The sequence below is a fragment of the Humulus lupulus genome, chromosome 4 (assembly GCF_963169125.1).
Source record: "Humulus lupulus chromosome 4, drHumLupu1.1, whole genome shotgun sequence".
In the NCBI taxonomy this organism is placed as follows: Eukaryota; Viridiplantae; Streptophyta; class Magnoliopsida; order Rosales; family Cannabaceae; genus Humulus; species Humulus lupulus.
In genome coordinates, this window is record NC_084796.1 from 9,705,910 (window position 1) to 9,724,363 (window position 18,454).

Below are 18,454 nucleotides of genomic sequence, written 5' to 3' on the forward strand. Positions count from 1 at the left end.
TTATATGTATCTCGCCATGTTGTTTTTCTTGAGCATATACCCTTCTTTTCTATTCCTGGCACTACTCACAACTTGACCAAATCAGATCTTATTCATATTGATCCTTTTTGCGAGCATACAAGTACCTCTTCTCCTCAAGTTCCTCAAATTGTAGAGTCTGAATCTTCTCCTGCTCCTATAGTCCCTTTTCCACGTCATTACTCTCGCAGGTCTCGAGCTATTGATACTGGTATTTCGCAGGCTGACATTTCTGAAACACCTCCGCCTACAGCTGTTCTAGATCCTTCTGATACTGTAGATCCTCCTCGCTATCCTTAGCGCACTCGTAAGTCTACTAAACTACCACATTTTGTTTATTCGTCTTATTCTATCCCTTTCACTTCATTTTTAGCGTCTATTCATTGTCTCTCTGAGCCTTTATCCTATAAAGAAGCAGTTACTGACCCTCTTTGGCAGCATGCTATGAATGAGGAACTTTCAGCTTTGCACAAGACAGATACTTGGGATTTGGTATCTTTACCTCCTGGTAAACATACAATTGGTTCTCGTTGGGTTTATAAAATCAAGACCAAGTCTGATGGGTCTGTTGAACGCTACAAAGCTAGATTGGTAGCTAAGGGATTTTCTCAACAGTATGGTATGGATTTTGAGGAAACTTTTGCTCCTGTTGCAAAAATGACTACTGTCCGTGCTCTTATAGCAGTTGCATCTGCTCGTCAGTGGAATATATCTCAGTTGGATGTTAAGAATGCTTTCTTGAATGGCGATTTACATGAAGAGGTCTACATGGTTCCTCCTCCTGGGGTCCCTCATAATCATGGAGAAGTTTGTAAGCTTAAGAAAGCTCTGTATGGTCTCAAACAGGCTCCTCGAGCATGGTTTGAGAAGTTCTCCAATGTTGTTACTTCTCTTGGGTTTCTCTCAAGTAATCATGACTCAGCACTATTTGTTAAGTGTACCAATGCAGGTCGTATTCTCCTTTCCTTATATGTTGATGATATGATCATTACTGGTGATGATTTAGATGGAATTGCAGTGTTAAAGTCTCAATTAGCTTCTCAGTTTGAGATGAAGGATTTGGGGCCTCTTCGGTATTTTCTGGGTATTGAAGTTGCCTTCTCCCCAAAAGGCTATCTTCTTTCTCAGTCAAAATACACTTCTGACATTATTGACCGTGCTCGTCTTACAGATACAAAAGTAGTTGCCACTCCTTTTGAGCTCAATGTTCAGTATTCTCCTTCTGATGGCACTCCCTTGCATGATCCTACTTTATATCGCACTATTGTTGGCAGTTTGGTTTATCTCACTATCACTCGCCCCGACATTGCATATGCTGTTCACATTGTTAGTCAATTTGTTGCCTCTCCTACTACTGTTCACTGGGCAGCTGTTCTTCGCATTTTGAGGTATCTTCGGGGTACTATCTTTCAAAGCCTTTTGTTTCCCTCCACTTCTTCCTTGGAGCTGCGTGCATACTCTGATGCTGATCATGGTCGTGATCCCACGGATCGGAAGTCTGTTACTGGTTTCTGTATCTTTTTGGGTGATTCTCTTATTTCTTGGAAAAGTAAGAAACAAACTGTTGTCTCCCAATCTTCCACTGAAGCAGAGTACCGCGCTATGTCATCTACTACCAAAGAAATTGTTTGGTTAAGATGGCTGCTTGTAGATATGGGTGTATGTCATTCTCAACCCACTCCTATGTATTGTGACAATCAGAGTGCCATCCAGATTGCTCACAACTCAGTTTTTCATGAACGCACCAAGCACATTGAGATTGATTGTCACTTCACTCGTCACCACCTGAAGCTTGGCACTATCACTTTGCCTTTTGTTCCTTCTTCTTTACAGATTGCTGACTTTTTTACTAAGTCTCATTCTATTTCTCGTTTTCAATTTCTAGTTGGCAAACTCTCGATGCTTATTGTTGCTGCATCGTGAGTTTGAGGGGGGTGTTAGAGTTATTATTTGAGGGTATTTTAGTCTTTTCTTAATCATTGTTATTTTATATCTTTTGCCTTATATAAAAGGCTTGGCTTATAAGTTTTGTAACCTAGAATACATTCTCTCTATTTTTGCAATACACTCTAGCCTCCATTTTCTCTCTTCATCTTTTTGCTATCTCTCATTTGGGTTTTATGGATTGTATCTTTGCATAATTATCAATATGAACAATTCTATACATGTAAGCGGAATTGATATATAGATTGAACATATACAAAGAAATTATCGAATAGTGTATACCTTCAGCCATTGCAATTGATAATCTTCATCTAGCTTTAGATCTACAAAAGAAAATAAACAGAAATTAGATCGAGTATACAGACTTCCAAGCTCTCACTAACTCTTTTAGATGGAGTTACTAAAAGTCAGAAATGAGCAGCGAGCTTGGGGACCGGTACTCTATATTTACAGAGTGAGACCTACCATCAGAGTCTCTGCCACAGATTGAGATATTATCTCAATCAGTTGGGATATGCAAAATTGGGTAATAAATAATGTTGACCATTAATTAGAATATTTTGTCAATAAATAAAATATTGATTTTGATATATTAAATCAATTAGTTATAACAAATTAATTTTATATACCATATAAATAAATATTCTAACACTAACAAAATTTGATATGTTATGCTACTTGTTTTTTAATCATTTTTTTTTTCATTTGGCTAAAATTAGGAGCATTGAGTCAAATGCACTCTCTGGGGAGGTACCAAAGGAATTGGGAAGACTTACTAAGCTAATAAGTTTGTAAGCTGCAGTATTTTATATATTTATATATAATCTTAGTGTATGTAATCTGAATTTCCTTTGCCCAATTCAATCATATTCTTGTCTTCTCTTTCATAGTTTATGATGCTATTGAACTAATATTTGAGATAAACTTTTTATACAGGTCATTTTCATCAAATAACTTCTCTGGTACCTTGCCGCAAGAGTTGGGGAATTTAAATAAATTACAAACACTGTAAGTTTGTATCATTGCATCTCTTTCCCTTCTTTTTCTCTTTCCTTTTTAAGGATTTTAAGTTGTTCCTGGCAACATTTAGTTAGAGTTCATAAAGCCAGCATGAACCCCATAGAGACTTTCTGTTCAACTGATGATTGCAGTTGCACATTGGCCCCAATCTGAGTTCTTTGTTTCCTTGTTTATTTGACAGTTCCATTGATAGTTCTGGAGTTAGTGGTGAGATACCTTCAACATTTGCAAATCTCACAAGCTTGCAAAGCGTGTAAACTGTTTCTTCTACCTCGTGATTCAATAGATATCTTATATTGGTATATAAGAAGGAAACAAAAAAGTTATAGGTTTCATTTTTTATGATATCTTTAACTAATGCAGGTCGGCATCAGACAATGAACTAACAGGGAAGATACCTGGCTTTATAGGGAATTGGAGAAATCTTATTACCTTGTAAGCCAAGTTGAGCAATTTCATTTGTGTAAATATATTGGTGGCACAACTTAATATATCACAATATATTAACAATTGTTAGTTCCTTGCCTATGATTTTTACAGGGCTCTTCAAGGAAACTCTTTTGAAGGACCTATACCACCAACTTTTGTGAATCTGACTTCTCTAACAGCCTTGTGAGTACCATACTTAATAGTCACTTCCATATTTATATGCAAATTTCTAAAGCTAACATTCTTGAGTTTAAATTATATGTGTAGGTGGTTAAGTGAAATATCTAATGCAAGTTCTTCTCTTGCATTTATCAAGAATATGAAGTCTTTAAGATTCTTGTAAGTAATATGTTTATCCACACATGATCATGTACTTTATATATGACAATACATCTATTTTTCTTGTGCATTGTTTCTTTTTTCGCAATATAATGTAACAATATTTTAATGCAATGTGTAGAATACTGAGGAATAACAACATCACAGACTCAATTCCTTCTAATATTGGAGACTACCAAAAGTTGACAAAGCTGTAAGCTACTTTAGAGTTAGAGACTCAAATATATTTGTTATTGGTATTATTTCCTAGATTTCATTGTTGAGTCATGAAGTTGTACTTTTTGTTTACAGTGATCTGAGCTTCAACAATATAAGTGGGCAAATTCCTCAATCTCTTTTCAACATGGGTTCATTACTAGAACTGTAATATTTCTTGTCTTTTCTATTCCATCACATACCTCCTAACAGGTATTATATTGATGTATTAGAACATATTTTCTGTTCCTTCTAATCAGGTTTCTTGGAAACAATAGCTTAAGTGGTACGCTGCCCCAACAAAAAATAAGCACCTCTCTTAATACTATGTAAGTATATTTTCTATAAATGTGATTTTTTTGCTGGCTTTAATTGAACAAATACACATTGGACAGCCTAATAGATATGCTGTTATGTTATGCTTCGATAGAGATTTATCATACAATAATTTAGTGGGAAACCTTCCTACTTGGGTCAATCAACCTAATTTACAAATGTAAGCCTTCCTTTTCTACTCTTCACTCCCCTTGTAATATGCTTGTCCTTCTTATTAAAATTAATACAAAACTGGACTCTTGTTCCGTTTGTGTGCTTTCTTTCTACATATGATAAGAAACTAACAACTATCTATCTTGTGGTGGAGTGGAGATTCTAATATGCAGGAATTTAGTAGGTGGAAACAATTTCAATATAAAAAGTTTAAAGAAGAGGTGATTCTATGCAGTGTTTCAATTACATATCATTCTCTACATAATTGCTCTCCCGTTTTTGACTCTCAATCTTACTTAGCTCACATTATATGCTTTTGTTTCAGTCCTCTTCAGAATTTTCAAATACTTTTCTCTTTAGTTATTGATCGGAGTAGTCAAATAAATGGCTTAGTTGGTTGCTGCTGTTTGACAATCAAATTCTCTTACTTTTGAAAAACTAAGTGGTACATCTCTTTTTGTTTATTTCAGTGCTCTTCCCTCAGGGTTATATTGCCTTCAGCAGAAATTTCCTTGCAATCGAGGCAAAGGCATCTGTGAGTCTGATTAAAAATTATCTTTTGAGAGGAGAAATCATGGCTTTGTATTATGGAAAAAGAAATCTTAACTACTCTTACTTGCAGTAATCATTCTTGAAATGTTTAATGATTATTAGTTCTCTGGTACAGATTATTGTTAGAGTTATTATTTGAGGGCATTTTAGTCTTTTCTTAATTATTATTATTTTATATCTTTTGCCTTATATAAAAGGCTTGGCTTATTAGTTTTGTAACCTAGAATACATTCTCTCTATTTTTGCAATACATTCTAGCCTCCCTTTTCTCTCTTCATCTTTTTGCTATCTCTCATTTGTGTGTGTGTATGGATTGTGTCTTTGCATAATTATCAATTATAACTTTGGGATTAGCTGTGGCGGTCCTGAAATAACGCCTTCTAATGGTATTTTGTACGAAAGAGACAATGAAACTCTTGGTCCAGCTACTTATTATGTTAGCAGCACTGAGAGGTGGGCGGTTAGCAGTGTTGGAAGCTTTGGCGTGAACCGTAAAGGGAGTTATACTTCAGAATCAGCACTTTTCCTGACAGCAAGGCTTTCTGCTTCATCACTAAGATATTATGGTCTTGGCCTTGAGAATGGTGCCTACACTGTAGAACTTTCATTTGCAGAAACAACTTTCCCATCTAAGTCTTGGAAAAGTATTGGGAGGCGTGTGTTTGATATTTATATCCAAGTGAGTATTACATAATTGGATTGTTTAAAGAAGTTGTTTTCTGAACATTGTCTTAGCTCAAAAGTCTGTAAATTAAGTCCTGTTTATCATAATACTTGATCATCCCAAGCTCTCAGAGCTGATTCTTGTAATCTCAGGGGAAGCTTGTTTTGAAGGATTTTGATATGAAAAAGGAAACAGTTGGAGGAAATGGTAACTCTATTAAGAAGAACTATACGAAGGTGAGAGTTATAGAGAACTACCTTGAAATCCATCTTTTTTGGGCTGGAAAAGGAACTTGCTGCATACCTTCCGCAGGTACTTATGGACCCTCTATTTCAGCCATCAGTGCTAACCCAGGTAATATGTAGTCAAATATTTAGGATGCTATAAAAGTTTAAAGTCTGTTTTCTTCCCATAAAAGTTTAATTCATTGAGGTTCCATCATCCAGAATTCATTCCTACAGTCAGTAACAAACCTCCAACCAAGAAGAACAAGAGGACTAATCTCATTGCAGGGGCTTCTGTTGGTATTGGAGTTTCAATCTTTTTCTCTGTGTTTGGAATTCTATATTTTCTAAAAATAAAAAAGAAGCCTCAAAGCGACAACGACAACGACAACGACGAAGGTAATCTATTTTAACAGCTATAATATGGCACGTAACAAAGTGATCAGTACACACACTTCAAAATGTGTTTACAAAAGATGTTTGAATTGTATATGGTGTGTAGTAAGTAGAGCCACTGCCTTATGTTTGGTTTGCATGCAGAGCTTTCAGGGATGGGTGTTAAGCCATTCACTTTCAGTTATGCTGAGCTAAAGATGGCTACAAATGACTTCAGTTCTGCTAATAAGTTGGGAGAGGGAGGATTTGGAGTTGTCTACAAGGTAAGTCATTTTTTCTAATCAAAACTTAGTTAACCCAACTCAAGAATTGTCATTTAATGTTCCTTATGATGTTGTGACATCTGTTCATAGTCATAGTCATCTGCTCTGCAGGGAACACTTGAGGATGGAAGAGTAGTAGCCATAAAGCAATTGTCAGTGACATCCCATCATGGAAAAAGTCAGTTTGTAGCTGAGATCGCTACAATATCTGCGGTGCAACATCGCCACCTAGTGAGGTTGTATGGTTGCTGCCTTGAAGGAGATAAACGACTTCTTGTTTACGAGTACTTGGAGAACAAAAGTCTCGATCGAGCACTATTTGGTATGAAATATCATTAATATTGTTGTATATACAAATACACATGTATGCATACAAATCTGATATATTTATGGCTGACACATGAGGCAGACCACAGTTTGAAGCTGGATTGGTAAACACGTTTCAACATTTGCTTAGGAGTAGCAAGAGGTCTAAGTTATCTTCATGAGGAATCACACATTAGAATTGTCCACAGAGATATAAAAGCCAGCAACATTCTGCTGGACTCTAATCTCAACCCCAAAATATCAGATTTTGGTTTGGCAAAGTTTTATGATGATAAAAAGACTCACATAAGCACCTGCGTTGCCGGGACATTGTAAGATCAATCTTCAAGAAATTTTAGTTGCATTTTGTGTTTCTACTACGTTTGTAATATTTGTGAAGTAATTGAAACGATGCAGTGGTTATCTTGCTCCTGAGTACGCTATGAGTGGGCACCTAACAGAGAAGGCTGATGTGTTTGTGTGGTATTGGTATTCATTCAAATCCAACAGTCTTTAACTAACTCTGTTAAGTCAGTTAAGTTAGTTTGAGAGGCTTTTGCCTATTCTTTTAAGAGGCATATATATATGAGGGGTCTCGGCTCATCAGAAAAATACACACAGAAAAACACAGCAAGAAGAGAACAGAGAGAGAAAGTGAGAAAGAGAACTAGAAACTACAAAGAGAGAAAGAGAAGTATATGCACGACAGAAGGAGAGAAGAAGCTGGCATAACACTATGAACGGATGTGTTATGGTGATAAGTTGCTGTTGAGTAGTTCTGAGTTTACTCACCATTGAATCTCTCATTGTCTGGTGATATACTTCTTAACTGTTGTAATTTTGTACTTCTGAGTTCTTGATTAATAAAGGGATAGTATTCAACTGGATGTAGAGTCAAAGATCACATTGATCTTTGATCTTGAACCAGTATAAAATCACTGTGTCGATTGCTTTCTGTTTTGGCCCTTTTATTTCTCTCATTTTTTGATTTCATTGATTCTGGTGTTCTAATTTCGATTAACAGTATATGTTTTGCCTAGTTGTATTGTTCTTCTAATCTATACAGGTTGATATATCTCCTACAGTTTGCCTTTGGTGTTGTGGCGCTTGAGATTGTTTGTGGCCGTCCCCGCTCTGATCTGACCTTGGAACAAGAAAAAGTTTATCTTCTTGAATGGGTAACGAAAGTTATATATTTTATGCTCCTTAAAGATTTTTGTGCTCTTATCATTCTATTACTAAGTGGTGGATTAAGAAAACAAACATAGGACTCTAATAACACTTACATAGATTCATAAAATCTATCCTTGATTGAATATTATATTATATTATATTATTTCCCATAGGCTTGGAACTTGCATGAACGAAAACGTGAAGTTGAATTGGTGGATTTAACACTGTCATCGGAGTTTAAGGAGGAAGAAGTAGTGAGAGTGGTAGAAATAGCTCTTTTATGCACCCAAACATCACCGTTTGCTCGGCCACCAATGTCTCGAGTGGTGGCAATGCTTTTGGGTGATGTTGAAGTAAACCAAAAAATGTCAAGACCTGGCTACTTCTCTGACTGGAGATTCAGTGATGTTAGCAGCATAGTGAGTGATATTACTGCTACTAACCATTATTACTCGTCTTCGAGTTTAAACACCATGGAGGTCAAATCATCACCCACTAATTCGACTCGACCTATGCTTTCACAATCACAAGTACTTTAGATCAACTTACATCATTCCTCTGTTTTTATTCAAATATTATAAAATTAGAGAGATAACATCTATTCTTGAGACTGAATATCAAGTTAAGTTTGGATATGATTTTTGTGCGCATGTAATTACTAAATTTTATTGTATTTTATATTGAAATTAAATGGTTATCTCTTAACTTGGTTCCCACTCTGTTTAAATTGAAAGAATCCATCATGCTAGTATATTATTAATCTATCTGAACAATAATATTATTGTTGGTGTGGTATAATTTGACATTATTCCAAACTTATGACAGTATTAGTACGTTAGAGTTACTATTTCAATTAATGAAAGTAATGTCTTGGTAACAAAAAATTAATTAGTGAGCTTGTTATGACTAGTATGAATGGGGCAACTCACAGCTTGAGTTTAAAGACAAAATTGATGCAATTCGAGGCAAAATCAATGCAATTTGATGGTTCCATCAAACTTGATTTTTGAATAATTGTATCAATTTCGCATTCACAAATCAAGTTAGATGGAATCATCGATTTACATTTAAAAATTAAGTTTTGATGGAATCATTGAATTGCTCAATTGCATTTAACTATTTTTGCCTTCCAAATCAAGTTTTGATAGAATCATCTGATTGCGTCGAAATTGTTTGAAAATCTGCATATTTAAGATTTCAAATTTGCAAAAAAATAAAAATAAATAAATAGAGGCAAGCAAAACTAGAACATCATGCATAAAAGTATTTGAAACATATAAGCTAGTGCCTTAGGTGAGGATTTTTGTGTGTTTAAGTTTTGCATCATTAAAGTCATTAAAAAAATTGAAAGTGTTAATGGTGGATGGGTGCTTCTAATGGTGAGGGGAGGTGGTGTTAATTGTGTTAGAGTTATTATCTTAAGGTTATTTTAGTCTTTTATGTTATTTTATTATTTTTGCCTTCTATAAGGCTTGACTGATTATTTTACGGTAAGAGAACATTTACTCTTCTTTTGCAATATACTTAGTTTCTCTCTTTCTCTCTTCATATCTTTGTCTTTTGCTTTCTCTTTGAGTTCTATAGATTGTGTAATCTTTGCATAATTATCATGGTATCAGAGCATGGTTTATAGAGTTGAATTTCTTAAGCGTAACCATAGCTTTCGCGGATCCAACTTGGGTCTTGGGTCGGAGCACCATTGCAACAACCTGGTATGTGATTTTTGTGTTCTTCTGCAATTTTAGGGTTTCGCCAGATTGTAAAATTTGGTCATTTTTTACTGAGTTAGTTGTTGGAAGTTTGTTTTGCATCTATAATGGCTAGTAATAGAGATGATTCCCTTCAGTCAATTAACGTGAGGTTAGATGGAAAGAATTACTCTTATTGGAACTATGTGATGAAAAAAAAATTGAAAGGGAAAAAGATGTGGGGTTATGCTTCTGGAATTGTGATTAAACCTCCAAATGACAAAGCATATTATGCAACTTTGCTAGAAAATTGGGAAGTGGATAATTAAAAAATTATCACTTGGATAAACAACTCAGTGGAACACTCAATAGGTACCCAATTAGCTATGTATGTATAACGACCCAAATTTCTAATAAGGCTTGGAGTCTTGATTAGGGGGCCATGATGACAAATTTTGGAATTATATGATTATGTGATATTTATGTGTATCATAATGTGATTATGTGAGTTATATTATAATATGATTTGATATGCATATTTAGATGTATTAAATATGTATGTGGGCCAATTTCTGTTTAATTATGCAAATTTCATAATTTTGCCCGTTTTGGGTATATTTGGCATATATGTGGTATGTGTGTGATACTTCATTATTATTTGGTTATGTTAAAGTTACTCAACACGAGACGATCCTAGGAAGCAAGCCAGTGGGAAAATCACAACGGGATCCATACTTAACTTGAAGTGAGTCAATGGGTATTTAGCATTATCGGGATATTGGGTAATGAGAATAAATATTTGATGATAAATTGGGAGTTAGTGAGATCAGGGGAGAAATTTTGAGAATTTTGACTATTTTATCCCGGGGCGTTTTTGGGACCCCAAGCATTAGGATTTGCTTGAGGTTACTTAAGCTTAAAGTAACCTGTCAGAATAATAAAAGAACATTCATAACGTTCTCCCTCCCTCCTGTTCCATTTTCGACATTCGATCACATTTTCGAAGAAAACTTGAGTTTTAGGACTCGGATTTAAGCAATGATCGAGGCATAGCGATTCTATGAAAGATTAGAAGCTTATTAGCCGGATGATTTAGTTGGGAAACGACTTAATCAGAATTAATCTGAGTTTTAAGTTCTAAGTTTTTAAGCTGGGATTGGATTTTGTGTTTTGATGAGTTTTTGAATGGATTGAAATGCCCCCAGTTTTGTTGTGTATTTTCATTTAATATGAGATAATATTTTTAATATTATATAATTACATTTTATATATTAATTTAATTCCTATAACATTAAACAATGTAAGTTATATATATATAAACAAATAAGGAAAGTGACCGAATTGGTGGGATTGTATTTTTATATTTATGTTTATTAAAATGATATATAATGTATATCTCTTCTATATAATAAGTGTGTAGATAACGGAAATTTTTGGTTTTAACGATTTTTTATTTTTTTAATGTTAACTTTAACAGAATATTTTTATATTTAACGGTAGTTTGTAAATACTTAAACTTAAATAAAATAAAATAAATAATTAAAAATATTAAAATATGATATTTTTGAGATATTTTACAATGATAATTATTTAAAAATAATAAATAATTAAACAAATTAACATAGAATATTTTTAGATTTTTTACATGATAATTATTTAAAAATAATAAATAATTAAACAAATTAAAATAGGATATTTTTTAGATATTTTATAATGATAGTTATTTAAAAATAATAAAATCATTGTATAACTTAAATAAAATTTAATTAAACTTAAAATCACTTATTAGAATAATATCATATTAAACATATAATATAATCTACTGTCAATTAGTAACAAATTATGTTTTTAAAAAAACTAGCAAGAAACTTAAATTTAAAATCAACCTATAATATTTAATATTACATTAAACATATAATATATAATCTCTTATTGTTACTCCCAAATTCAAAAACTAGAACAAACATAAACTTAAACAAAAATAAATAAATTATTGAATTAAAATATAATATTTATTTAAAATTTATATGACATTAATATAAATTTAATAAAAATAGGTAATAAATTCTATAAATAAAACTAAGCAAACGTCCATATTGCACGTTGCTTGTATCTAGTAATTGTATAAATATTATATGTGATATTATTATAGTAAATTCTTTACTTTTGTTGTATGTAAGTAAAAATTGCCCCCAATTTTATGGCGTACAACCGCCCAATATCCACTTAAATGAGTACAACCTAGTTTTGTCAAGACACCAAATTAGACGAGAATGGATAGGGCCTCCTTTGGAGTAAAGTGTGTTGGTATTAAGTTTGAAAAATATCAAAATATGTAGCGTAATGTATAGGGATGGATTTTCAAAAATCATTAATACCAGTCAGAATCATACATATATAATATATTAAATAACACATATAAAGAATATAGATTACATCTTGTAGTCTATCAAGTGTCATTGAATCTTTTAGTAAAATCAACAATCTTCTTATCCTTATGAAAGCTCACACCTTATCCTTTCAAGTCGTTCCTCTAATACACAAGGACGTGTGTGGACATGTAGGATTCACAGGTTGATTTAAACTATCTAGATGTACTTAGCATATGAGATCTAAAGATGTTTAAGTAGAGAGAGACTATGGAAACTTCTAGAATTTCAGATTTAGAGAATTCTATTGTTAAGAGAGTCTTATAACTTAGAAACAACTGACTTAGAAAAAAATAGCTTCTTTTCAGGTTTATAAAGATAATTAAACTGTTTCAATTAATCTTCATTTAATTAAAATAAACTGATAGGTTACAACCTATTTTAATTATCTAATTTAAATCATATTTAAAAAAAGAATAATTAAATAAACAAATTAATTTGAAATTCAAAATTTAAATTTGTGAGTGGTGCCACTCACGGTCAGATGTGCCACTATTTTTCTATGCCCGATTTTGTTTAATTAATTTTAAGACAAGATATGTATCCCAAAATAAATATCATTTAATTCAAAATCAACTTTATCTTAAAATCCATCAATTTTAAATAATTAATATATAAGAAGATAATAATTAAACTCTCTCAAATATTAATCAAAATATGATTAATATTTATTTGAACTAATATAAAGTTTTTCAAATGAAAACTATATAGTTAATTAATTAATTTACAATTAATCAATTGCACATAATTATCATATAATTATTTCCTTGCACTGAAAAATTAAATCATTTGCAGTTTAGTTATTCTCTCAATTAATCTTCCTTGTGACATTGTTAACCTTGACAATGTAGAATAGAGGTGACTCGGGGATCATGGACCTATAATACGAAGCTCCAATAAACCAAACTATTAATTAAACTCTTTATTTCAATAATCTTATTTATTAATTCCTGGATTACTCCACTATAAACATAACACTCAACAATTTGCTTCATTCACCCAAGCATTCTCGAAAAAAAATCACAACTCAAGAGTATTTGTGATATTCACGAACGTCAGACATTATCTCGAAATAAATTTGTTATGATAGGTCGAAGCATTATGATTTAGTGTTTTGATTATTCTTTTAATTTTATTTTAATATTTTCAATTAAACAATAAGATTTAATCTCATTTTTATATTATAAATTATATATTTTTTAATATAGGGTTTCCAAAATAAATTTGTAATGAATTGTTTTTTTTAAATGGATTTTTAATAATAGATTGTTTTGATAGATTTTTTTTAATAGATTATAAATGAGTTTATATCAGTAAAGGTCTACCATCTTTTAAAAAAGTATCATTTAAGTCTTTATATTTTATTTTGTATTATTTAAGTTCCCAAACTTACTAAATATGTATCTGTTGACGTGGTTCTTCGGCAACAGATAATTAATAGAATAAAGAGCAGGATTAGTGCTGAGAATGAACCGTAATAGATGAATGATCTTAAAATACAATGATAACACGAATATTTTTTTAGGTGGTTCAAATGTTAAAATCATTCTAGTCCACCAACCACTATTATTGATATCTTTATGATATTCTGTACAAGGTGTTTCTTTACAGATTAGAATCCAACCCCTTGCAACTCCCAGGGTCTCCATATTTATAGGGAGAGGACACCTGGGGGTTGGCAAGGGAGGTCATCCCGTGACCTTCTTACCCGTCATGTCACTTCTGTGACATTCATGATTAATTCCTAAAACCTGACAATGAAGTGTGGTCTAATCAATAGGAAATGGGGATAATGGGCCGCATGGCCCAACCCAGTCATGGGCGCCTGAACACGCACGTTTATGCTGCGTGTCTGAGAATTCAAGGATGGATCAGACATGTGATATCTGATATATGCACGTTTACATTGCGTGGTTGAATTTACAAGGAGTCAGAGGGGCCAACTCAAGCTCGCACCACGAGCTGAGATACTCTCAGCTTGTGATCTCATACTCCTGACCCGACTCTTAGTAATCTTATTAAGCCTTCGGTTACGCCGAGCTAAAAAGGTGAGACCTGGTAACAGCAGCTCCGGGTATGTGACATCCACGTGGCTGATATAATTATGTCATTTCTCAGCTCGTTAATATCCCGTGGATATTTAGGGCGTACATTTACCCCCCAAGCCCCTGCTCGTGGCACACGACGTCATTTGGGGCCACGGTGGGGGCTTTTAGGATTCTCTGTGGACTCTTCACATTCCGCCCATTATGCAGGTATCGAATACGTGGATCATCGTGGTTGGTGATGGTACGTCTTCCGAGAACCGCATTAAATGGTCTAGCCTATACTCGGCCGTCGTTTCGTCTCTCGAGTAGTGATCCTCGTATCCTACATCAAGGCGATCCAACGGCTCCCTTCCTTTGGCCTATTACGTATATAAAAGGGTTGGCCACCTTTCGCATGGGCTACCCGTTCATTTGAAAATTTCCTTATTTTATTCTTTCTTCTCAGTCTCAAAACCCTTTCTTTCTTCCGGTCACTGTTCCCAGCGTTCCAGAAATTCAGGCACGAGAACTCCTTCGAGACTCCGGTACCAGCAATCCTAGCAGGATTCCAACCCAGACGACCCTTTCAGTTTCACCCCAGCAAAACATTTCAGTAAGTCCTCCATTTGTGCATGTTTTAAGATTTTTTCCTTCACTGTTGCTTAGGTAAATTTTCTCTATAATCGCATGCAGTATGTTACTTGTTTTTGGCTGGTATTTTAGGCGTAGGTTTTTATCCTAGGGGCCTCGGCCATAGGAAAAACCATTTAGAAGCATGACTCATAGGTTACACTTTTTGGGGAGATTTTCTGGGTAAAAAAATTTCGTATGCCTGTTTGGAAAAGCCAGTTCTTAGGCTGCAAAAACCGGGTAGCTTAGGGGACACGCTTCTCAAGCGGTTTTGCCAAATAGTAAGGCAAGGGGTTTTGGTCCAGGAAACCTTTTCTAGGATATCAATAATATAAAATATTCTGGATAATGCTTAAACTTCCTTCTTGGCTAGTTTGCTTCTTGTCCTCATATCTTTATCAATGCATTCAATTCAACTACCTTTTCTTCTATTGTAGTGGAAAAATCAATAAATCAATTATAACATTGCATTTGTTAAGAAATTTCTTTGTCTGATTGAGTCAAACTATACATGAGAAAGACTGAAAGAGGATCACCTTGCATTATTTGAGCATTTGAAGCCATTCATACTCAGGAAAATGTTTCCACCTGATCAATGCGAGTGGTTGCATAAGTCAGCACAATATGTTTACTACTAATTAAACAGTGGGTTGATATTTTATTTGGGAACTCTGCTATCTGAGCTCTAAGTGACCAGAAAGCCCATTTAGCCATTTTTGTTTGGGTTGACTGATATTCATGTGAATTAATAATCATGTCCTTAGCTCTAATACTTACTTTCTTTGTGGCCTTCCCCACTTTTAGTCATGCTTCTTTAACTCAGCCCACTATAGAGCCCTCTGAAGGTCTTCTCTCTATATAAATATATATATTATATTATTGTAGTTCTTTTTCTTTAATAGATAGATATGCTGTTTTTTGCAAAAGCTATAAAAACCTTGTATGCATGTCAGCAGGTACTTTTTTTAATAAGATATCAGAGGTTAAGATTAAAAAAAAATAGTCATGTTTAAGTGTTTACTGTGTTTATACTATTGTATTGGCCTATCACATGAGCACGATGACTTGTGATTTAAACAAGAGCAACGTGTACCATCATTAACATTGAGGTGAAAATGATATGATTTGCATACAGTGAGAGCTTTGAACTCTATCTTTGATCAATGGGGGATTAAGGTTGACACTCGGCAATGGAATAGAAAGTGAGAGTTATAGAGAACTGCCTTGAAATCCATCTTTTTTGGGCTGGAAAAGGAGCTTGCTGCATACCTTCCCCAGGTACTTATGGACCCTCTATTTCAGCCATCAGTGCTAACCTAGGTAATATGTAGTCAAATATTTAGGATGCTATAAAAGTTTAAAGCCTGTTTTCTTCCCATAAAAGTTTAATTCATTGAGGTTCCATCATCCAGAATTCATTCCTACAGTCAGTAACAAACCTCCAACCAAGAAGAACAAGAGGACTAATCTCATTGCAGGGGCTTCTGTTGGTATTGGAGTTTCAATCTTTTTCTCTGTGTTTGGAATTCTATATTTTCTAAAAATAAAAAAGAAGCCTCAAAGCGACAATGACAACGACGAAGGTAATCTATTTTAACAGCTATAATATGGCATGTAACAAAGTGATCAGCACACACACTTCAACATGTGTTTGCAAAAGATGTTTGAATTGTATATGATGTGTAGTAAGTAGAGCCACTGCCTTATGTTTCGTTTGCATGCAGAGCTTTCAGGGATGGGTGTTAAGTGAAGAAATTCAGAGACAAAAGATATAATTTGGTGATAAAACTTGATATTTTATTCACTGTGATGAACAATATTTATAGGCTATACAAGAATAAAATAAAATCTTTACATTTAATTGAAATATTCTAACTAAGGAAAGATAATATACACAATAAAAACTGCCAGCCTATCACAAGGTAATTTTATAATTTCCTAGCTGTCAATACTCCCCCTCACGCTTGACTATAGATATTGATGAGTCCAAGCTTGTTCATAAGGAAATTATAAACTTTTTCAGATAATCCCTTGGTAAGAATATCTACAAGTTGTTGATCAGTGTGCACATACTCGATTTTGATAACTCCCCCATTGATTTTTTCCTTAATAAAGTGACGGTCTACTTTTACGTGTTTTGTTCTATCATGATGAACTGGGTTGTGAGCAACGCTAATAGTAGACTGGTTGTCACAGTAAAGCTGGACTGGAGCTTCATACTTAATTTTCAATTCTTCCAATAGTCTTTTTATCCACACTGCCTCGCACACTCCATGTGCCATGGCTCTATATTTAGCTTCTGTACTGCTTCTTGCAACGACAGTCTGTTTCTTACTTCGCCATGTTACCAAGTGTAATGACCCACTAATCTAGACTTTTGGACCATTAACGAAACTATACATGCAATCCTTAATAGAACTCACATTTGCGAAAATACCATAATTTTATTAAGTAACTTGTAAAAATAAGAGTTACTTACAAAATAAATACCAAGAAGGATATGGGATCCCATTGTCTTTAAAAACAAAACATGATTTAAAATAAAAAGACATTACATAAATAGTGCGGAAAATACATGTAAAAAGACATAAAAAGAAACTACATCCTCGAATCGAATAACGCTCGGCTCCTTGACTCCATTCACCATCGATACACAATCTCCAAGCTTCCACGAACCTTACCGCCACTAAAAGCTATTTTCCTGCACATAAAACAAAAAAGAATGAGCCTAATGCCCAGCAAGGAAAATCTAACACATAGTCATAAACATAAATTTCGTAATAAACATACAGATATATCATAACACTTATTACATACACTTATTATAATGGCCATTATTACTTGGGGTCCCATAGACTAAACAAGTCATATGCCCATGGGGTTAGTGGGGTCCTACTAGCTAAGTAGGTCATATGCCCATAACCCATTTGGGGTCTTGTTGGTCATATGGGTCATATGCCCAAGCCTACAAACATATATACATACATATCATAGCACATTTAATAACATAAAACATAAGATAACATAAACATATAACATATTGATTCTAGCCTATTTTCCTTACCAAAGTTACCGAGATATGTGGACTGAGTTGGGACTTTTGGAACACTCCTAAAACCATATATAAAGGGTGAGTAGATTTGAAGAAAAGAGATGAAATGAAAGGGATGGAAAGACTAAACCATTGAAAGTCACACTTACCAAAACTTATGTGCTCAAGAATTTAGATTTCCTAACCAAAATAAGAATGAGGTTAGGAGACTGAGTAGAAGACTAAGAGAAGGAAACATAACATAAAACAAATGAACTAGAGTTTTGGTTTACCTCAAAGACTTGTAAGACCAATCTACACCACAACCGAAATACTATAGAACCTTACTTCCCAAAGTGTTTGATAAGCTTATGATATTTAAGCTTATGATTTCCCCAACCCAGGTGTTTAACTCTCACACTCTCCTAGCACTTGCAGCTTTTGAACTTAGAGTAAAAAGGTGAATAATGGCTGGGTACTAGGTCCTATTTATAGAGTTTTGGAATGAAAGGATCTTGATTTTACTTGAATAAAAATAATAGCTTTTTAGGTGAAAATAATTTGAATAATCGTTCAGCAGAGGCTGAAGACTCGTTCAGAAAAGATGCTGGACTTATCAAGAGTTTGAATGGCTGAA

The 18,454-nt window shown here is 33.8% G+C and overlaps 1 protein-coding gene across 1 annotated transcript in view; it reads left to right on the forward strand.

Moving 5' to 3' along the window:
• Positions 1-18,454, forward strand: part of LOC133831874 (probable LRR receptor-like serine/threonine-protein kinase At1g56140) — a 50,954-nt gene that overhangs the window by 3,764 nt on the left and 28,736 nt on the right. The window contains exons 5-21 of the mRNA XM_062262280.1: positions 2,682-2,753; positions 2,899-2,970; positions 3,164-3,235; positions 3,346-3,417; positions 3,523-3,594; positions 3,679-3,750; positions 3,872-3,943; positions 4,042-4,113; positions 4,206-4,274; positions 4,376-4,441; positions 4,608-4,655; positions 4,905-4,969; positions 5,322-5,665; positions 5,803-6,004; positions 6,097-6,273; positions 6,415-6,533; positions 6,645-6,855. Of these exons, the coding sequence (XP_062118264.1) occupies positions 2,682-2,753; positions 2,899-2,970; positions 3,164-3,235; positions 3,346-3,417; positions 3,523-3,594; positions 3,679-3,750; positions 3,872-3,943; positions 4,042-4,113; positions 4,206-4,274; positions 4,376-4,441; positions 4,608-4,655; positions 4,905-4,969; positions 5,322-5,665; positions 5,803-6,004; positions 6,097-6,273; positions 6,415-6,533; positions 6,645-6,855 (1,877 nt within the window). The remainder of the gene's footprint in view (positions 1-2,681; positions 2,754-2,898; positions 2,971-3,163; positions 3,236-3,345; positions 3,418-3,522; positions 3,595-3,678; positions 3,751-3,871; positions 3,944-4,041; positions 4,114-4,205; positions 4,275-4,375; positions 4,442-4,607; positions 4,656-4,904; positions 4,970-5,321; positions 5,666-5,802; positions 6,005-6,096; positions 6,274-6,414; positions 6,534-6,644; positions 6,856-18,454) is intronic.